Raw genomic sequence first — 18,956 nt, 5'->3', positions numbered from 1 at the left:
CATATAATTATTACCAAAGTACTTCTAGTGCACTTGTTAGAAATATATTAAAAGTATGCTTGTGTTTAGCATATTTCTTAAAAGTCTAACTAAGCATATATTTATTACCAATGTACTTACAGTGCACTTTTTTTTTTGTTGAAATATTCTAAAAGTATGCTTGTTTTTAAATATATTTTTAGAAAATATACTAAAGTACAATTATTTTAAAGTGTGTTGAAAGTTGTATTGTAAAAATAGGTAAAAAGCATGATGCTATATACTTTTAATATATTTAAAGATAGTACAATTTTTGTTAGTATATTTGCAATGTACTATTGAAAAAGGTAATATATTTCAAATATAATAAAGTATACTTTTTTCCACAAGGGATGAATGCATCACAACAGACATAGGCCTATGTGGGAACACATTTCAAGATTGACACTTAACTCTTTAAATAACTAGATTTACCGCATGGCGGTACAAAATATGACCGCCGCTCAGGCCTGCACTGGCTTTCCACAAAAATAAATGACGTGGAGCAATTTGGCTGTATTGCGTGTTTATGTATATATCTAAAAAAAGTAGTAGTATGTGCATGTCTGTCTGTGTGTGTGTGTGTGTGTGTTTGTGTATGTGTGTGTCAGTGTGTGTGTGTGTGTGTGTGTGTGTGTGTGTGTCTGTGCGTGTATGTATGCGTGCGTACATGTGGGTGCGCGTGTGTGTTTGTGTGTGTGTGTGTGTGTGTGTGTCTGTGCATGTGGATTTGTTTGTGTGTGTATGGGTGTGTGTCTGTGCGTGTGGATGTCAGTGTGTGTGCTATGGCGCTCGCTTTGTATGGTGCTCGCTTTGTGTCATTTCTTTCCTAACCAAGCTTAAAGACGTGTTAATAGCTATTTAACATAGGCCTACCTTTTAACATCCTCGAAGAATATTAAGAAAATACTATTTAGGTTTGGATACATAAAAAAAAACGAATCTCAACAGTAAAAAAAGCTTTGAATGTATTTTGCAACATCAATTATGCACGAGCATGCATGGGAATAGGAAATAGGCTATAAGCTACAATAATAATAAAAAAAGCTCTATAGTAGAGATGATGCATTACTTAATTATATTCTTAAATTCTATGTTATAAAAAATCGTTCTATGAACTTCTAGCAAGCTCAACGGAGGCTAAATAAATATTAAACTCAAATTGCCGGTAGATGGCGCCAAGTCCCTGTTCTATTGAGATTACTGGTTGATGTTCAACCTATTCTTTCAAAAACACAAATATATATTTAACACCCACACAACTACTCCTTTCAGACAATTGCAGTTGTTCTGCTGTGGCTCTGTTTGGAACTGTATTTTCATCGACTATTGTGTGAAATACCAGTCATTAATATATTGTTTATTTACAGGCGTTCTGGTTTTCTAAAAACTGCTCATTACAGAAACATTCAAACATTTACAAATTTGTGTTTTACTTGGTATTTTTTATATTCTTGGCATGTTGGCAATTCATTTTCATTATATATATATTTCATTATATTTCTGTTACTCAGAAGTGAAACATTATGTGAATTTAAAGTGGCTGCGTTATAAATAGAAATATGGGTATAGCCTAATGTATGTGCTGTTGTTGGTTCCCATGACATGCTACATTTTAATGTTTTAATGACAGTGTCTTGGCAATACATTTTGCATTTCACTAATGAAGGGGAATGTAAAGCATTAAATCAACCAGGTCTCTGATATAGCTCAGAGGTGCATCTCCTGAAGCTTCATTTGACAAGCATATATTGACAGAGCACAACTCAGTGTCACACATTTAGATAATGGAAGAACAACACAGAAACAAACAGGGTCAACAGTCTGGAAGAAGAGGAGTAATGATGTGTGGTGGAAGAAGGGTACAGAGGCAAAACAGTGGAAGAGGTCAAGATTGTGGACATGTTTCTAATGAAATAAGGACACTATAGCAGACAATGTTATCAATTATGACCTTACAATGACTGAGGGTCAAAAGGTAAAGCTGAATGTTGGGAGAACAACAGTGTCTTCAATCATTCAAACGTTTGTAGACAGAACAGGTGTGTAATCAGACATTATTTTCAGTACTGTAATACTGTATACGTACTCCACTTGCATTTTACATACAGTAATACAGTAAATATACTTTATAGAGAATGTAACAAACACACACACACACACATACGTGTGTGTGTGTGTGTATGTGTACATATGTATGTCATTGTGATATAAAGAATATAAATATAAATCGTAGCCATAGTTTAAATCTGAAAATACTGAACACTGTTATATTGTATAACATGTACTTCATTAACTGCGAAATTGTTAAGTGAATGCTTTTTACTGTAATTCTTATTTATGTAACAAACTTTATTTCCCAGGATTTAAAGATTTAGTGTAGCATTTATGATTATTGTGTGTGCTTAAGAGCAGAGTAAAGGTATGGGTATCTCATGTATAAGGTAGACAGGAATAGGACCAGCATGCAGGAAATACCATAGAATAAAGCAGTCATACTCTGACCATTTAAGTCTATTATTCTGTTATTAAAAGATGCTACAAATGACATTACAAACTCTTCGTTTTGACATAAAATAATTTTTAAAAATCATTCAGTCATACATTTCACTCATTATTTATCTTGTGTTAGTGGAATAACTTCCAAAGATGCATGCAGAAGCCCCATACAATACAAATCTGAAAGACATTTAAAGCACTGAAAATATTTTACAAAAGCAAATGTACACTATATCGAACATTGCTCCTTTCAGAAATTGTTAAGGCATTGATCCCTTAATGTACAGGAATAAATGACCCAAGACTTACTGAAACTTCCTACAAGTATATCAAGGAGTGGACATGGCTAATGAGCAGATGAGTGTCCCTCTGCTGCCACCTACTGATGTTAGTGGGCATTTACTGTCATTTTTGTTTTAAAGTCCCACTCCGATCATATTTTGAGCTATTTTTAAACATTCTCAGTGGTCTTTAAATGATGATTATGCCGTTTTTAGCCAAAATCACAAAACCTGTGCCGTTTTCTGGGACTTCGCTTCAGCAGAGCGGCAGTAGCTCATTAGCAATTCGCCTCTGCGTTGTGGGCGGAGCTGTTGGCTGAAGCGAGATACATAGGTAGCAACAGCCTCTTTCTGTCTTTCTTTCTGTCAACACAGAAAACATTTCATCACTGGATAGTTTTTTTCGTTTAATTAAAGTGTTGTTTTATGTCAGCTGAATGTCTGGAACGCTTTTCAGAGAAGATAAGGCAACTTATTTAGCACAATTCACACACAAAAAAATATCAGAATGCTCCACATGAAACTTTGGTCTTCCGACCTTTTACCGCCGTGTCGATTTATTCTGATTAATATGTGCGAGGGACAGAGAGCAAGACAGCGCTTAGTTTGGAGACGGTGAGGTCTGGTCATTTTAAGTGTTTGTTTTTCCTGCAGGTGAAAACAAGATGCATCCGTTTAAGCCTTTTACTTTATTTATCAGGGCTGTCAATTGTTTTGCCTGAGTTGGGTGATATATTTGTATGCTCTTAACATAGTAGCAAAAAAATGTGCAGTATGACTAGGCTAGATTTAATGGAGTGCTAGGCTTTATAAAAACTGTAGTGTAGCTATTAAATAGTATATTTATGTTAAACGATTTTAAATTGAATGATTAATGACCTGTTCAGAATAAGTATAGCAGTAACCGGCAATCAGAAGTATGATAATTATTTTTAGTTTAAAATCCAATAAGTTTTAAAGTGGTTTCTGAATGGTTAATTAATACTAAATGCAGCATCTATGAATGAACTTGAGGCATGCAGACCGGCTGCTGCAGGGCTTTAACAAATCTTAAACAAACAAATAATTATATGAATGTTACTAGCCCATTTTATTTGTCTCTCATAAGATTGTATACATGATGACAATATACTTGTATCTATCATATGTACTTAACAGACATTCAGCATTATAGAAATAAATAAATCCAATGTAGCCCTAAGTAAACTGCCAAAATAAGATTATCTATAATGTCTATAACAGTAGCCTAAATGTATGAGAAAATAAGGAAAATTAGGCGGGCAGACGTACAGACGTTAAGACGGGCAGACGTACAGACGGGCAGACGTGCAGACGTTAAGACGTGCAGACGTTAAGACGGGCAGACGTTATCCACACGTTAACTTCTAACGTGACGCCGCCGTCACGTCTGTAACGATCAACAGCTACACGTTATTGACGTGTCTACGTGACGTGACATTTGCGTGTACGTCTCCATATAAAACAAATGGAGACGTACACGCACGTATACACGTGTGTTATCTGTCGTGCTTGTCAGTCTCGTCGCCGAATGATACATTCCGAGCGCCATATGTGCATGCTTGCGTTTGTTTGTATTCCTGCATGTGTGTGTGTGACAGTATCATCCTAAACCAGCAACCCTTCGATCAACACCACCATCTACAGGCCGATGAGTGTACAGTCACTAAATGTGCACATAAATGAATTTATTTTATACCCCCCCATGGATGAAATTCTACGAAACTTAGCATACCCCCAGAGGATGTCAAGTTAATCATACACATGAAATATGGTGCAGTTCTGAACATCTCAACTGAAGATAGGGGCGATTAAAGCAGAATAATATTGCATTTTCATTTTTTATGGGAGGGGCGCAAATCACAAATGAGTGATTATGGGCTAGGTTGATGTGGGCCCTTAAGACCAACATACCATAAAAATTTCTTCATCCTCTGTGCCACGGTTCAGGTAGTTATTTAGGAAAAACTGAATTTTTTGGGTTTGGGGGGGCCCAGCGCGGGGGGGGAGTGGCCCCCGGGGACCAAACGAAATTTTTCCGTAAAAGCCTAGTGGGGCTACATGCCCACCAAATTTCATGTTCCCCGGTGTTTCGGTGTCCCTGGTATCGTTGACGAAAAATTCAGTAGATGACAAAAAAAAAAAAAAAAAAAAACTTTGACAATCCCTATATGACCGCTTTCGCTAGCTACGCTAGCGGCGGTCATAATAATAGGCTAACCAACTCCAATAATTTTTTTCTTTAGTTTCTCATTTGCTTTGTTCAAACTTGACCTTTATAACTTAAAAAAATTTAAATAAAATATCCGTGCATGGAACTGTGTCGCGGGCATTTTAATGGGATAGGCTATGTGCCTGCTTTTGCGAGCACAACCTTGATTTTCCCAAAACTAATTAAACTTACAGATCTCTCCTATATAATCTTGTGCAAAAACACATAAAACACTTTAGTTTAATATTTACTCTCCTCTTTAGTTATTAACTTCGCATAACTTTTTTTATGAACTTTCACTAATATATTGTTTAGTAAATCTGACTGTTACGGTTTACAGTATATTACTGATTTTACGGTAATCTGGCAGCAGTGGTTGCCAGTAAATTGCTGTTTTTCTACAGTTTGATGCCATAAATTAATTTACAGTTGATTTACAAACCAACAGGTGGCGATATAACCCTAACCGTAAAGCCATGTTGGCCAATCAGAGGCCTGGAAAAAAGGTTATTAAAACATGTAAAGGTTATTTTTATGATGTCAAAAGCCAAAATCTCCGGTTTCACCGTCTATATGACAACACCAGGCTTGGGAGGGTTACTTTAAAAATGTATTCCGTTACAGTTACAAATTACTTCATAAAAAAAGTATTCAGTAACGTAATCCAAGTACTATAATATGATAGTAATGTAACTGATTACTTTTGGATTACTTCAAGGTCACGTATATAAATAAAGTCAAGCAAGAGATTATTATTTAAAAAAAAAAAAAAAAAAAAAAAATGTATTAAGAATTTGGCCCAGTGTACAATATTTGCAAAATATACACACAGGCCTGAATATATATTTATGTAAGGGGTTATACAGACATCTAGTGGCTAATCTATGGTATTACAGATTATTTTGTTTTATTTTTAACTAAAAAAAAAAAAAAAAAAAAACACACAACATTTTACATTTTTACACAATCTACATATTAGTTTATTTTAAAATAGGCCTACATGTTGACTAAAGCCGTGATCTTTCTTAATTTGCCTTACTGAATTTGGGGCGTTGGCAGTGGGAGTTCCCCTGCGTTACCTAGACAGCGAACATCCCGTTAAGTGAGAAGAGGTTAAGAAAGGACATTTTGGGTACTAAAAAAGCTACTCTCCTAATTTCTACAAAATAGCATCGGAATTTCCATGAATTAAAAGCGATTTTACCCGCAGGCAGCATCGTTTCTACTAGCAGCAGTGATTCAATCTGCGTCTGAGGAGATTGTAGAAAGCTGTTATTTGCACATGCACCAGCGCGTGGCACACGTGAGTCATTACTGGCAACAGAACCAGGAACTACTGTATAATCAAGCAGCGCTTAATATAGTGTTATTATGCCAAAATACTTATTTGTTTAGTTTTAAATGAAACCATCGTAATCCTAAAAGAATTCCCCCTTTTTTCTAAATGTAACTATAATCTGATTACTACGTTTTTTGACGTAACTGTAACGGATTACAGTTACTGGATTTTTGTATCCTGATTACATAGTTACATGTATTCCGTTACTCCCCAACCCTGGACAACACTTGCAACCAGAGTTTCAAAAAATCTTCAAGCTGGCAGGAGTTTTCAACAATGTTCGGTTTCAGTGACCGGATACTGTGTTTACGTGTGGACGAACCGCCAAACCGCATAGAAAAAGCTGTGGTTTTGAAAATACTCATGTTCATGTGGACAGGGCCTTAGAGTAACACTGAAGCAGTGTTGAAGTTAATGATATAATTCAGCAATTAATTAATTGATGATTGAGCATTAGTGATGAACAACCAGAATCACTGAAGGACAGAGGAACAACAAAAACAGAAAAAAAGCGAAACACAAGAACTACAACTGACTTACAGCCCCAGAAGACATTATATCTCAAGATCTCAGCAGAGGAGGATTAAACAACTCCAAAAAACAGCATTACCAGCTTCACTTATTACTATCCAGATTGACGTTATTATTTTTTTCTTACGTCTACAGAAATTCCTATAGGGATCTCCCAGTCACGTGACCCCTAGCCGCGTGTCAGCCATTTTGACGGAATACTATTGCACAAGCGCACATACATGAGAATGCGGATTATCACGTTTTATGGCTGCGAATTGATTAAAATAATGAATAATGGTCACTGTATTAATTATCTTGAGCCTGCTGAAATGTTCCTATAAATATATTTTCTTTCCAACTGTGCAATCTTAATAATAAATAGGCTAAATATATTTATCCACTAAGCTGCAGCAGTCTATGCTCGTCTTCCCATTAAGTTTTTTTTCTCTTTCTGACATTTCATACCTGTTGTTAATTTTTTTTATTAAATTGACTATAAAAAAAGATTGCTTGTGCTGGTGTTCATTCAGTCTTTTAAAATAGTTGAATGAATGAATGCTGGCGAGGTGCCTGTAACGATTTTAAATAGGCTAACGTTAGGCTATTTAATCAATAATGTACACAGGACTTCCGGTTATGGCGAGGTGCTGAAAGGTCGCAACTTTTTGGCTCTGCTGTTAGCATGTAATTAATCCTACAATACCAACCAGGAGTGTATTTTAAGCTAAGCAATAAGTATATAAGAGTACAGGGGATTAAAATGTCACGTAAAGGTGGCAAAAAAGACAAAAAAAAAACACGAAACGAAGACGAACACTCTGAGGGTGAAGAAATTAGCGACGTCATGGCAGCTATGGAAGAAGGCCTTGAAGAAGGAGATGGTGAAGTAGCAACTTCGGGCGAAAATAACCGGGATATCATGAAAGCCATAATGTCTCTGAAAAGTGGCCTTTATAAGAAGATAGATGGTGTGCAAACATCAATCACGGAGGTAAGAAAGGAGATACAGGAATGCACAGGGCGCCTAGCGCACGCGGAACAACGTATTTCTGATGCCGAAGACAACGTTAATGGGCTAGTATCCAAAGTGAGCGTATTGGAAAGTACCGTCAAAACTCTTTCAGACAAAGTGGAAGATTTGGAATGCAGAAGCCGACGTAACAATGTGAGACTTGTTGGGCTACCGGAGAAAGCAGAGGGCCTGGACACAGCTACATTTCTTGAAAAGTGGATACCAGAGGCTTTAGAAATGGAATCGCGGCAGCCACTGGTAATAGAGCGGGCTCACAGAATTGGCACTCTGTCAAATAACGACTCGCGAATGACGCGCCCGAGAACACTGATTATGAAGTTTTTGAATTTCAAAGACAAGGAGCGAGTGTTAAAGGCAGCCAGGATCAAAGGGAATGTTCTTTATAACAACGAACAAGTCCGTTTTCATCCAGACCTTTCCGCTGGTGTTCACAAGATGCAGCGCGACTATGATGACGTGCGAAAGAAGCTGCGAGACAAGGGTATTCATAAGCACAGAATCATTTTTCCAGCACGGCTCCTGCTGACACATGGGGAGAGATCCTACACGTTCCAAACGCCGGCTGAAGTAGACCAATTTGTCCAGTCTCTTTGAAGGATCAAGACGAACCTATGGCATACTTTATCAGGAAAGCTTAACTTTTCTTCGTCAAATATGACTGTCTCGTTTTCTTTTACGTTCATGGCCAAAAGAAGTGCATTTTCATGGTTGAAGGGGAACCAAACGGACACGATTCATAGAATACAGGATAATGTCACCTACTTTACAAGTAGTGTTGATTAGCTCTTTATGAACATACATGGCCAACAGTTGTATTATTTTATTTCTTTAATATTTTTGTTCACCCTTCAGCGCAGGCCTCAGGTATGTTATTATCTAGTATGTGCGTAATCGTTTCAATATAAATAACCCTTTAATGGTTATGTTAATAAATGTTGCATTGTTCATTAGGCCTATAATAATTTTATTGGTTGGTTAGCTAGTTTCTTTAATAGCAGAGAGAGCTAAAGAGAAGGAAATAACTAAAAGCGAGAGATAGACTGCTGCGTGGACCCATCTCGGTCATAAGCGGTTGGTATAAGGTATGTGGGTTTTTTTTTTTTTTTTTTTTTTTTTTTTTGTGGGTGTGCTCTGTGCTATTTTATTTTATCAAAACGATTCTCAAGGATATTTTATATAACTAATGTCTAGTTTGAAGGTGAAATTTACCTCATGGAACTGTAGGGGTTTAAATAATATCACAAAGGTTAAACAAGTGATGAACAGGATAAAATTCTTGCAATCAAAAATTGTTTTCTTGCAAGAAACCCATCTACTGGGTGGGGATATTTCTAAAATAAAAAGAAGATGGCAGGGTCAGGTGTTGTCAGCGCCTTATACCACCCATGCTAGAGGGGTGATGATATTAATTCATAAATCTGTCCCACTACAAATAAAAAATATAATTAAGGACCCTGCTGGTAGATATATCATAATTCAGGGAATGTTATTATTTGAAAATATAAATCTGATAAATGTGTATGGCCCAAATGAAGATGACCCTAAATTCTATAATAATCTGTTTCTGACTGTCTCAAATCTATCTGGGCAATACATTATAGCTGGCGACTTTAACTGCACGTTAGATCCAGTAAGAGATAGATCATCAGGCTTGGATAATACTCACAATAGATCAAGAAAGACCATAAGCCATTTTATGAAAGAATTAAACTTGTTGGATATATGTAGACATGGCAAACTCAATGCAGTAGAATACTCCTGTTATTCCAGCACTTATAAAACTCACTCACGTATAGATTATTTTTTGGTTTCAGCATTACTTGTTTCAAAAATTAACGACTGTCAGTATAGTAGTATAGTAATATCTGACCATGCAGCTGTTTCACTCACTTATACTGATACTAAACTTGTGAGTGATCCCCCGAAATGGCGCCTTCAACCAGGATGGCTTACAGATCCCACATTTATAGATTTTTTAGATAAACAAATCGACATGTACTTTATATGTAACACTTCTCAAACGTCTGCTAGCATAAGATGGGAGGCATTTAAGGCCTTTCTTAGGGGTCAAATAATTAGCTTTACCAGCTCAAAAAAAAAGAGTTCACAATTAGAAATAAAGACATTAGATGAGAAAATTAAAGAACTTGAAATAGATCTCTACAATAAGAAGCCTAACTCTAACGATATACATGTACAATTACTTCTACTTAGAGCAAAGTACAATGAATTGTCAGCTAACAAAGCAGCAGTTAATTTAATAAGACTTAAACAATCCTTTTATGACCAAGGGGAAAAACCTGGGAAACTTTTAGCATGGCGCATTAAGCAACAACAAACAGAAAGGTCTATTAACTGCATTGAAGATCCAAATGGTAGATCCATAGTAGACCCTAAAGAAATTAATGAGGCCTTCAGGGTATTCTATGAGAAACTGTATAGCTCTGAGGGTACTTGTAATCTTGATAAGCAATCACAATTCCTAAACAACCTTAATATTCCTAGAATTTCAGAAAATGAAAGTAGTGCATTAGATGGAGAAATAACAAAAGTAGAAATCGTAGAAGCAATTAGCAGTATGCAAGCTGGAAAAGCGGCAGGCCCAGATGGCATACCTATAGATATTTATAAAAAATTTCAGTCCAAATTAATTTCACCCCTGTTAGAGATGTTCCGGGAGTCTTTCAGGAATGGTCTTCTCCCCACAACCATGAGGAGAGCCCTAATAACATTACTTCCAAAACCAGGAAAACCAAACACAAAATGCGAAAACATGCGTCCAATCAGCCTTCTAAACTCAGATACAAAAATACTCAGCAAAGTTCTTGCAAGAAGATTGGAGAGTCTGTTGCCTCTGGTGGTGGGAGAGGACCAAAATGGATTTATTCAAGGTAGACAGGGCTTTCATAATGTCAGACGAGTGCTCAATATTTTACATATCCATAGATGGTCAAAAGACACAGCTTTACTCTCTCTTGATGCAGAGAAGGCCTTTGACCGTGTCGAATGGCACTTCTTATTTGAGATGCTCACTCGCTTTGGCTTTGGGGATAAATTTTGTAAATGGGTTAGACTGCTTTGTACTGGGCTCACCGCAGAAGTTTTGACCAATAATGTGGTCTCTAAACATTTTAACATCTCTAGAGGGTGCCCGCAAGGTAGTCCTCTATCACCTTTATTATTTATCCTTGCAATAGAACCTTTTGCCATAGCGGTGAGGATGCATAGTGAAATTATTGGAATCCGAGAAAGTCACCTGGAACATAAAATAGCACTATTTGCAGATGACGTAATTTTGTTTCTGAAAAACCTGAGTAGCTCTGTCCCTGCACTCCTAGATCTCATTGAAACTTTTGGAAAAATATCTGGTTACAAAGTTAATCACTCAAAATCATCCATAATGTTACTTAACGAATTAGAGAGAGAAAATAGCCGGGGTTATGCCTCTACCTTCATTTCAACAGATAATTTTACATATCTGGGCATAAAAATTGTCCCCGAGGTGAATAAGATTGCCCAGATAAATTATGACCCAATTCTGGAAGATACTACCTCATCAATAGAACGTTGGACATCTTTACCCATCTCAATGATTGGCAGGTTAAATATTCTAAAAATGAATATACTTCCTAAATTTCTTTATTTGTTTCAAAATATTCCCCTACCCCCTCCCTCATCTTTGTTTACTAGAATTAAGAAATTGTTTACCAACTTTATTTGGCAAAATAAACGTCCCAGACTACGTCTATCTTTATTATACCTACCATTTGACCGAGGAGGCCTTAAATGTCCAAACATTCAATGGTATTACTGGGCAGCTCAGCTTCGTACAATTATGTTTTATTTTTCATCTGAAAGCCCTCCTGCTTGGATGGATTTGGAAGCTTGTTCTATTACACCAAAATTACCATTGCACCTATACCTGTATTCAGCAGACCACAAACACCTAAGAAAAAACACAGATAATCCAATCGTATTGAACATGATCAATATTTGGTTTAATTCATGTAAATATTTGAATTTAAACTCCTCCCTGTCACGTTTCAGTCCTATTTGGGGTAATGTTAATTTCAAACCAGGGAAATGTGATGCAGGATTTCGGATGTGGGCTGAGAAAGGGTTGAGAAAAGTGCAAGATATGTACAGTGAAGATGAAGTACTTATGTCTTTTACAGCAATATCAGCCAAGTATGACATTCCAAAAACCCACTTTTTCAAATATCTTCAACTTAGAAGCTTTATATCCTCATCTCAAAATCGTTCATTAGACATCCCGGCCATTTCCCCACTAGAGACAGCAATTATAGGACATTGTTATGATAAAGGTTCAATCTCATCTTTGTATGACTTGTTTGTGTCTGGGTCTGATGAATCCTCAGAATCAAAATTAAGATTATGGAAAGAAGATATAGATGTCGAAATATCCCTAGAAGATTGGAATAAGGCATGTAAGAAGGCTCAGATGCAGACAGTCAACACTAGCTTGAAACTCATACAGTACAAATGGCTGATGCGTACATACATAACTCCTGCCAAGTTGCACAAGTTTAACGATAATATTCCTGATACCTGTATAAAGTGTGATGAGGCAAGAGGTACATTGTACCACTGTATATGGGAATGTATGAAAGTGAAACCCTTTTGGCAAGGTATTATTGATATGATTGACCAAATCTTATCTAAGAAACTACCACTGGATCCTAAGCTTTTTATCCTGGGTATATATCCTACCAGCCCCCCTGTACAGAGAAAAGAGGTCAGATTAATAGACATGTGTATTTTACAAGCTAAACGTACAATTGCTCTTAATTGGAAAAATATCAATGAGCCAAGAATTGGAATGTGGGTTAAAGAAATGGCTTCAAATATGTCAATGGAAAAGATAACGTACATTGTTAAGAATAAACAAAATGCTTTTGAAGATGTCTGGAGACCTTTTAAGAACTTCTTAAGGCACAATGTTAATGTTGGTAATCTGCTACAGGAAGATTAAGCCCTGAGGGAATGAGAAGCATTATGATCTTCAAAATAGGAAAGTGAAACTCTTCTTACCTGATCTAGGTATCTTTAAAAAAACACACACACACATCCTTTTTAGTTATTTTATTTTATTTTAATTTTATCTTATTCTTTTATTTTATTTTTCATTTTATTTTTCTCCTCCAGGGAGGAGTGGTGGGAGGGAGAACAGGGTATAAAATGTTTGCTGTGTTTTACATGATTGCTATTCATTATGTAATCTGTTGTGATATGCAAACTGAAAATGTAATAAATATATTGTTCAAAAAAAATAATGTACACAGGGTAGAGGAGAACGACAGTCAACTACTTGGAATATTATAGCATTTTGGGTATAAACAATATAAATAGTGAAAAGACTGACATTGAAAAATGACACAGAATGATTAAAATTTAATATTTAAATATTTAATCCAAATAAATAAAAGTTTGTGGTTTCACACTGATGTTATTCATTTGTTCTCACACACTTCAGCGTCGCGGTCACTGGCCACTATCTATTATTAGCGCAGCGGCCGTCAGCTAACTCTTCACGTCATGTCATCATAAAAAGAAATATACAAGAGGAAGATAAAATAATTAGGAATCATAGATCCATATGAAGCACCACAAGTTCTTTTTACAGGCATTAAATGTGTAGAAAAACTTCCTGACATTGAGTTCGGTGACATTAACAGCTACTTTATTCACTTCCCATCACGCTACACCGGAGCTTCATTAAAAGCATACAAAAGCTTAGCAGGCTATCGGTATTACGAGTCCGGATGGGTCAGCAACTCTTTGATTTGGACGCCAGCGGGGAAGGATTTTTCAATCATCACCGCAAAGGTTGGTCAATAGATGAATATTTCGCGACGAGCTGTATTATCACCAGCGGTTTAGCATTTTCTATTCCGTCAAGATGGCTGCTCCAAATGGCGTGACGTCACGCGGGACGTCCCTATAGAGAATTAACAGAGGTTTGGATGTTGTTTTGTTTCATTTGATGTTACCATTATGGGAATCAGTGTTTGCTTTAGTTGGGCTCTTGACCCTTGACTTTTTAACATTAGCTTTTTATTGGCTGCTTTAAAGTTTGTGTGTTTTAAAGATACATTTATTGTGGCAAAAGCAAAGCCCAATTTTTTGGGGATTAGATGTTTCTGGTTATATTTTGATTATGACATTATCCCATAATGTTTGGATCAACGATCACATCCCGTGTCTAATATCTTATCAAAAATGTGTTGTTTTAATATGCCTTGTTTTTATATTACCACCTCTGTGAAACTACAGCAAAAGATCAAGCAGTGCTGCACAATCAATTATGAAGAAGATTTTAACTCATCATTCACAAAAAAAAGCTTTGAACTACGGCATCATTTAGACACATACATACATTAAGAATCAGCAAATGAATCTTAACAATGGTGCCAATCAACAAAAAAGATAACATCAAATCTGAACATCACAAAACACGCTACTAAAAGTCAACACAAAACCAACAGCAAAAATAAAAGCAAATAGTAAAAATTAAAGAAAATAACCAGACAACTCAGCTGCATAATTTATTCATGCCGCAATGCATGCTGCGAGTCATCTTTTGTACTACGCTGGTATCATGCATTGCAGCATGAAACTTTAGATTGTCACCATTGTTGAGATTCATACGCCGATTCTTGATGTCTGTGTGTGTCTGGCTGATATGTTTCAAGCACAAACTGTTTTCAAAATTGTTCATATTTTCTGGTTGTCAAAACACTGGTAGATCTCATTCTGCAGAATCGGTAATTGAAGTTTTTACACAAAATTTATTTGAGTTCATTCAAAATAAATCAGTTTAGTTGGGTTAACACAATTTAGTTAGGTTAAATTAATTGATTCTAGTACATTTAACTTATTAAATGGTTTTTATGTTGGTCCAATTTAATATTTTTATTAATTCACTGAGGAATAATTTTATTACCTTCAATCACAACATACATAATAAACAAATAAGTAAAGTCTGGTATCAGATCTGACATTACAGTTTTTTACGATTGCTATGACAGATTTTTCAATACTTTTAACAATTTTCCAAAACTCTTAACACAGTTAGCACTACATCCGCCTGTGTAAGCTATACTATTAACACATTTCTTGTTGCTTTAACACAAAATGCATACAATTAACACAAATTTAAAATGCTTGAACTTCTTTTACACACAAGCTCAAACAAGACCAAAACAATGGATTTTTACTGCCAAATTTACCAATGATTTAACACTCTATGTCAGAACAGATAACACCATGTTCTAAACCTAACCTTACAGGCTAAAGTCAAGGTAAACAGCTGTTCATATTGTGAATTGAAACACAAATATATTCCCTGTATTTTATTCCATTGCTAATGAGAAACAGCTTATTGAAGTTATGCAAATATATAAATCACAGCTGATTCCCATCTAGGAAGCACACTCAGGTGTTGAGGTTCTTTCAATCACATGATCATATGTTCTAAAAGAGGACTCTTTGGGCTGATCTTGTGTGGAAAAGAAACAATATAGAGCAACACAAAGAAAGAAAGAAAGAAAGAAAGAAAGAAAGAAAGAAAGAATGCCTGCAAGAGGGAGAGGAAGACGAGTACCAGGACAAGGGAGAGGAGTGGGGCAAGGACAAGGGCAAGGGAGAGGAGTGGGGCAAGGACAAGGGCAAGGGAGAGGAGTGGGGCAAGGGCAAGGACAAGGGAGAGGAGTGGGGCAAGGACAAGGGCAAGGGAGAGGAGTGGGGCAAGGACAAGGGCAAGGGAGAGGAGTGGGGCAAGGGCAAGGACAAGGACCAGGGAGAGGAGTGGGGCAAGGACAAGGGAGAGGAGTGGGGCGAGGACAAGGACGAGACAGAGGAGTGGGGCGAGGGAGAGGGAGAGGAGTTAGAATACGTGGTGGCGCTCAAAGAAGGACCAGAGCTAGGGTAACTGATCAAATAAGAGCAACTATCATTGACCATGTCATAAACCATGGGCTATCATATAGAGAGGCTGGTGAACGAGTACAACCAAATCTCAGCCGGGACACAGTGGCATCCATTGTCCGTATTTTCAGAGAAACCAACAGGTAGGATATTGCTTCTCCTACAGCAAAGTGTACTGTAAATACTGTAATATTACCATTTACAGTATTAGAGTGACTGTATGCCTCCGGTCTCTAATATGTAACTGTATTTTGTTCCTCTAAGGATTCAACGTCTACCTCCCTCAGGGGGCAGAGGAAAGCTCCTGAATGAAGAACAGGAACTTGCTATTGTCAACATGGTGATTGCTGACAATGAAATAAAACTGAAGGACATTCAGTCCAGAGTTGTAGAGGACAACCTTGTCTTTGGGAACATTGCAGCAATCAGCATAACATCCATTTCTCGGACTCTAGCTAAACACAGAGTCCGAATGAAACAACTATACAAAGTTCCTTTTGAAAGGAACAGTGAGCGCATCAAAGAACTCCGTCACCAATACGTCCAGGTAAGGTTATGCAATACAGTCATTACTGTACTATACAGTGTGTTTTGCAGTAAACTACTCTATAAACCTGGAGTACATTAGGACATACAGTAGATATACAGTACAGCACAGCATGTACATACACTGTGTCTAATTACTTTCAGAGAGTCATGGAGTTGGAGGCCAATCAAGTCCCACATGAAATTATCTATGTTGACGAGGCTGGCTTCAACTTGGCGAAAAGGCGTCGCCGTGGGAGAAACATAATTGGCAAAAGGGCCACAGTTACCGTGCCGGGCCAGAGAGGAGCCAACATCACCATGTGTGCCGCAATCTCCAACAATGGTGCACTCCTGCATAAATGTGAGATTGGCCCCTACAACACCGACCGCCTTCTCCTATTTTTAGAAGACCTGCACGAAAGATTGGTGCCAGAGGTAGAAAGGGGACAGGTGGGAGACCACTTGCCAATATACGTGATCACATGGGACAATGTGGCATTCCACCATTCCCGTGCAGTCACAGCATGGTTTGACGCCCATCCTAGGATGGTGTCCCTTTTCCTTGCTCCTTACTCCCCTTTCCTCAACCCCATTGAGGAGTTTTTCTCATCCTGGAGATGGAAGGTTTTTGACCATCGCCCACATGACCAAATGTCCCTCCTGGATGCAATGGATGCTGCATGCCAAGACATCACAGCTGAACACTGCCAGGGGTGGATAAGGCATGCAAAAAGATTCTTCCCACGATGCCTTGCCAGAGAAGATATCAGGTGTGATGTGGATGAGAACATGTGGCCAAATGCAGAAGACCGGGCAGATTAGAAGTTTACTTTGTTTTTTTTTATTATTATTCCGGTGCTTTTTCTGTTTGTATATCTTGCAGTAATGTCCTTTTGCAAATAAAGTCTTTACTGCAGCAATTCTGTCTCTGTCTTTTTTTTAGAACTGTAACTGTACATTCTATAAAGCTACTCTGAGATGGTCATTCATTTTTTGTGACAAAATGCATGCATTTACTAAACCCAACAAAACAAAAATGTAGAGAGGCTTCAAAAGAAACTACAGTGCAAAACACAATCTCTGATCAATACAATAAACTGTACTGTCCATTGTATAAGGGCAGACCTGTCACATAAAATAATGCAGTTTCTGTAATTTCAGCTGATGATAGTGTTCTTTTTGTCATTGTGTTATGATTGACTAAATGTTCCTGTTGGAAGAGAACATGTGTTAGTGTTTTGAATAATTATTTGATTTTGAAACATGTTTGCAGTGTTTTGGTAGACATAGTATATTGTGTTAGTGTATTATTGTATTTTGAAAATTAGATTTGGAGTTTAGTTTACAATGTGTGATTTTGAGCATGAAATTAACCGTTTTGCCAATTGTGTGTTTTAGGTGTGTTGGTGCGTTAAGAGTTTAGGAAACTTGTTAAATGTATTGAAAAATCTGTCATAGCGATTGTAAAAAACTGTAATATTGATCACTGAGTGCCCACAGTAAGCACAAGCGCTACTCTTCTGCATAATGGAAACCACAAATTTCAAAAACATTACGGAAACTCCTCCACAACGAATGTCCAACACAATTTAACATTAAACACATATACCAACATCTTTCCCATTACTGAAAAACACAGAAAGTAACAATTAATCTCGCAGTCCCTTGAAAAGCATGGGAACTACAGATCCACTGCCCAGTTCATTGTAAACAAAAATGATTCATGTAGTTTTAACACAAATGAATAAGTTAACTAAGTAAACTTCAGTTTTAAATATATTAAGTCGATTGAACACAATTAAATTAAGTTGTGACAAAAAGTAAAAAAATAATCTCATTTTAATTAATTAAACTATAAAAAAAATAAAATAAATTTGGAGTTAGAGGGTCAAAAGCAGGATAGAAAATAGCCTTTTTCTTTTAAATTATGTTTTTTTGATATAAAAAATCTTGCTTACATTATAAGTGGATCTCAAAGAAAATGCAGTTCATGACCCCTTTAAATCAAATCAGCATAATGGTAATAGAGTGCAACACAATGTACACATGCATCAACTGCGATGGCGTTAGAGGCCTTTTCAAGTAATCAGGTTAATAGCGATAAAATACATTTTCCCTCAAGATGACAAGTAAAGGCTAGCATTTGTATAAACAAAATAAGTGTTTTGTCTACATAAATGTTTCATTCACAGTCACTGCCTGTGTGTGTGTGTGTGTGTGTGTGTGTGTGTGTGTGTGTGTGTGTGTGTGTGTGTGTGTGTGTGTGTGTGTGTGTGTGTGTGTGTGTGTGTGTGTGTGTGTGTGTGTGTGTGTGTGTGTGTTTGTGTGTGTGTGTGTGTGTGTACTTGTGCAACAATCTTTGTGAGGACCAGTTTGAGTTTTAGACCATTGGAGTGAGGACAAAGAGAGTAAAGTGAGTAAACATTTTGGCCGGTCCTCACTTTCTGAGACCCCTTTAAAGGCCTGTTTGAGGGTCAAGACTTGGTTTTAGGGAAAATGTTATAATAAGGTTTAGGGTAAGGGTTCGGGTTCGGGTTAGGCACTTAGTTGTGATGGGTAAGGTTGGGG

At 37.0% G+C, this 18,956-nt stretch overlaps 1 protein-coding gene across 1 annotated transcript; it reads left to right on the top strand.

The window, feature by feature from the left end:
* Positions 1-15,506: 15,506 nt before the first annotated feature.
* Positions 15,507-17,799, top strand: LOC309488835 (uncharacterized protein; the record flags this gene model as incomplete). Its single annotated transcript, XM_082157251.1, has 3 exons — positions 15,507-16,003; positions 16,125-16,407; positions 16,551-17,799. The coding sequence occupies 3 exons, from the start codon at positions 15,507-15,509 to the stop codon at positions 17,208-17,210; spliced, it is 1,440 nt and encodes a 479-aa protein (XP_082013377.1). The 3' UTR covers positions 17,211-17,799.
* Between the last annotated feature and the right edge of the window lie 1,157 nt (positions 17,800-18,956).

Source organism: Leuciscus leuciscus (assembly GCF_965113295.1).
Source record: "Leuciscus leuciscus genome assembly, chromosome: 24".
NCBI classification, from domain to species: Eukaryota; Metazoa; Chordata; class Actinopteri; order Cypriniformes; family Leuciscidae; genus Leuciscus; species Leuciscus leuciscus.
The sequence above is the reverse complement of the archived record's forward strand: the minus strand, read 5'-3'. Positions and strand labels throughout refer to the sequence as shown.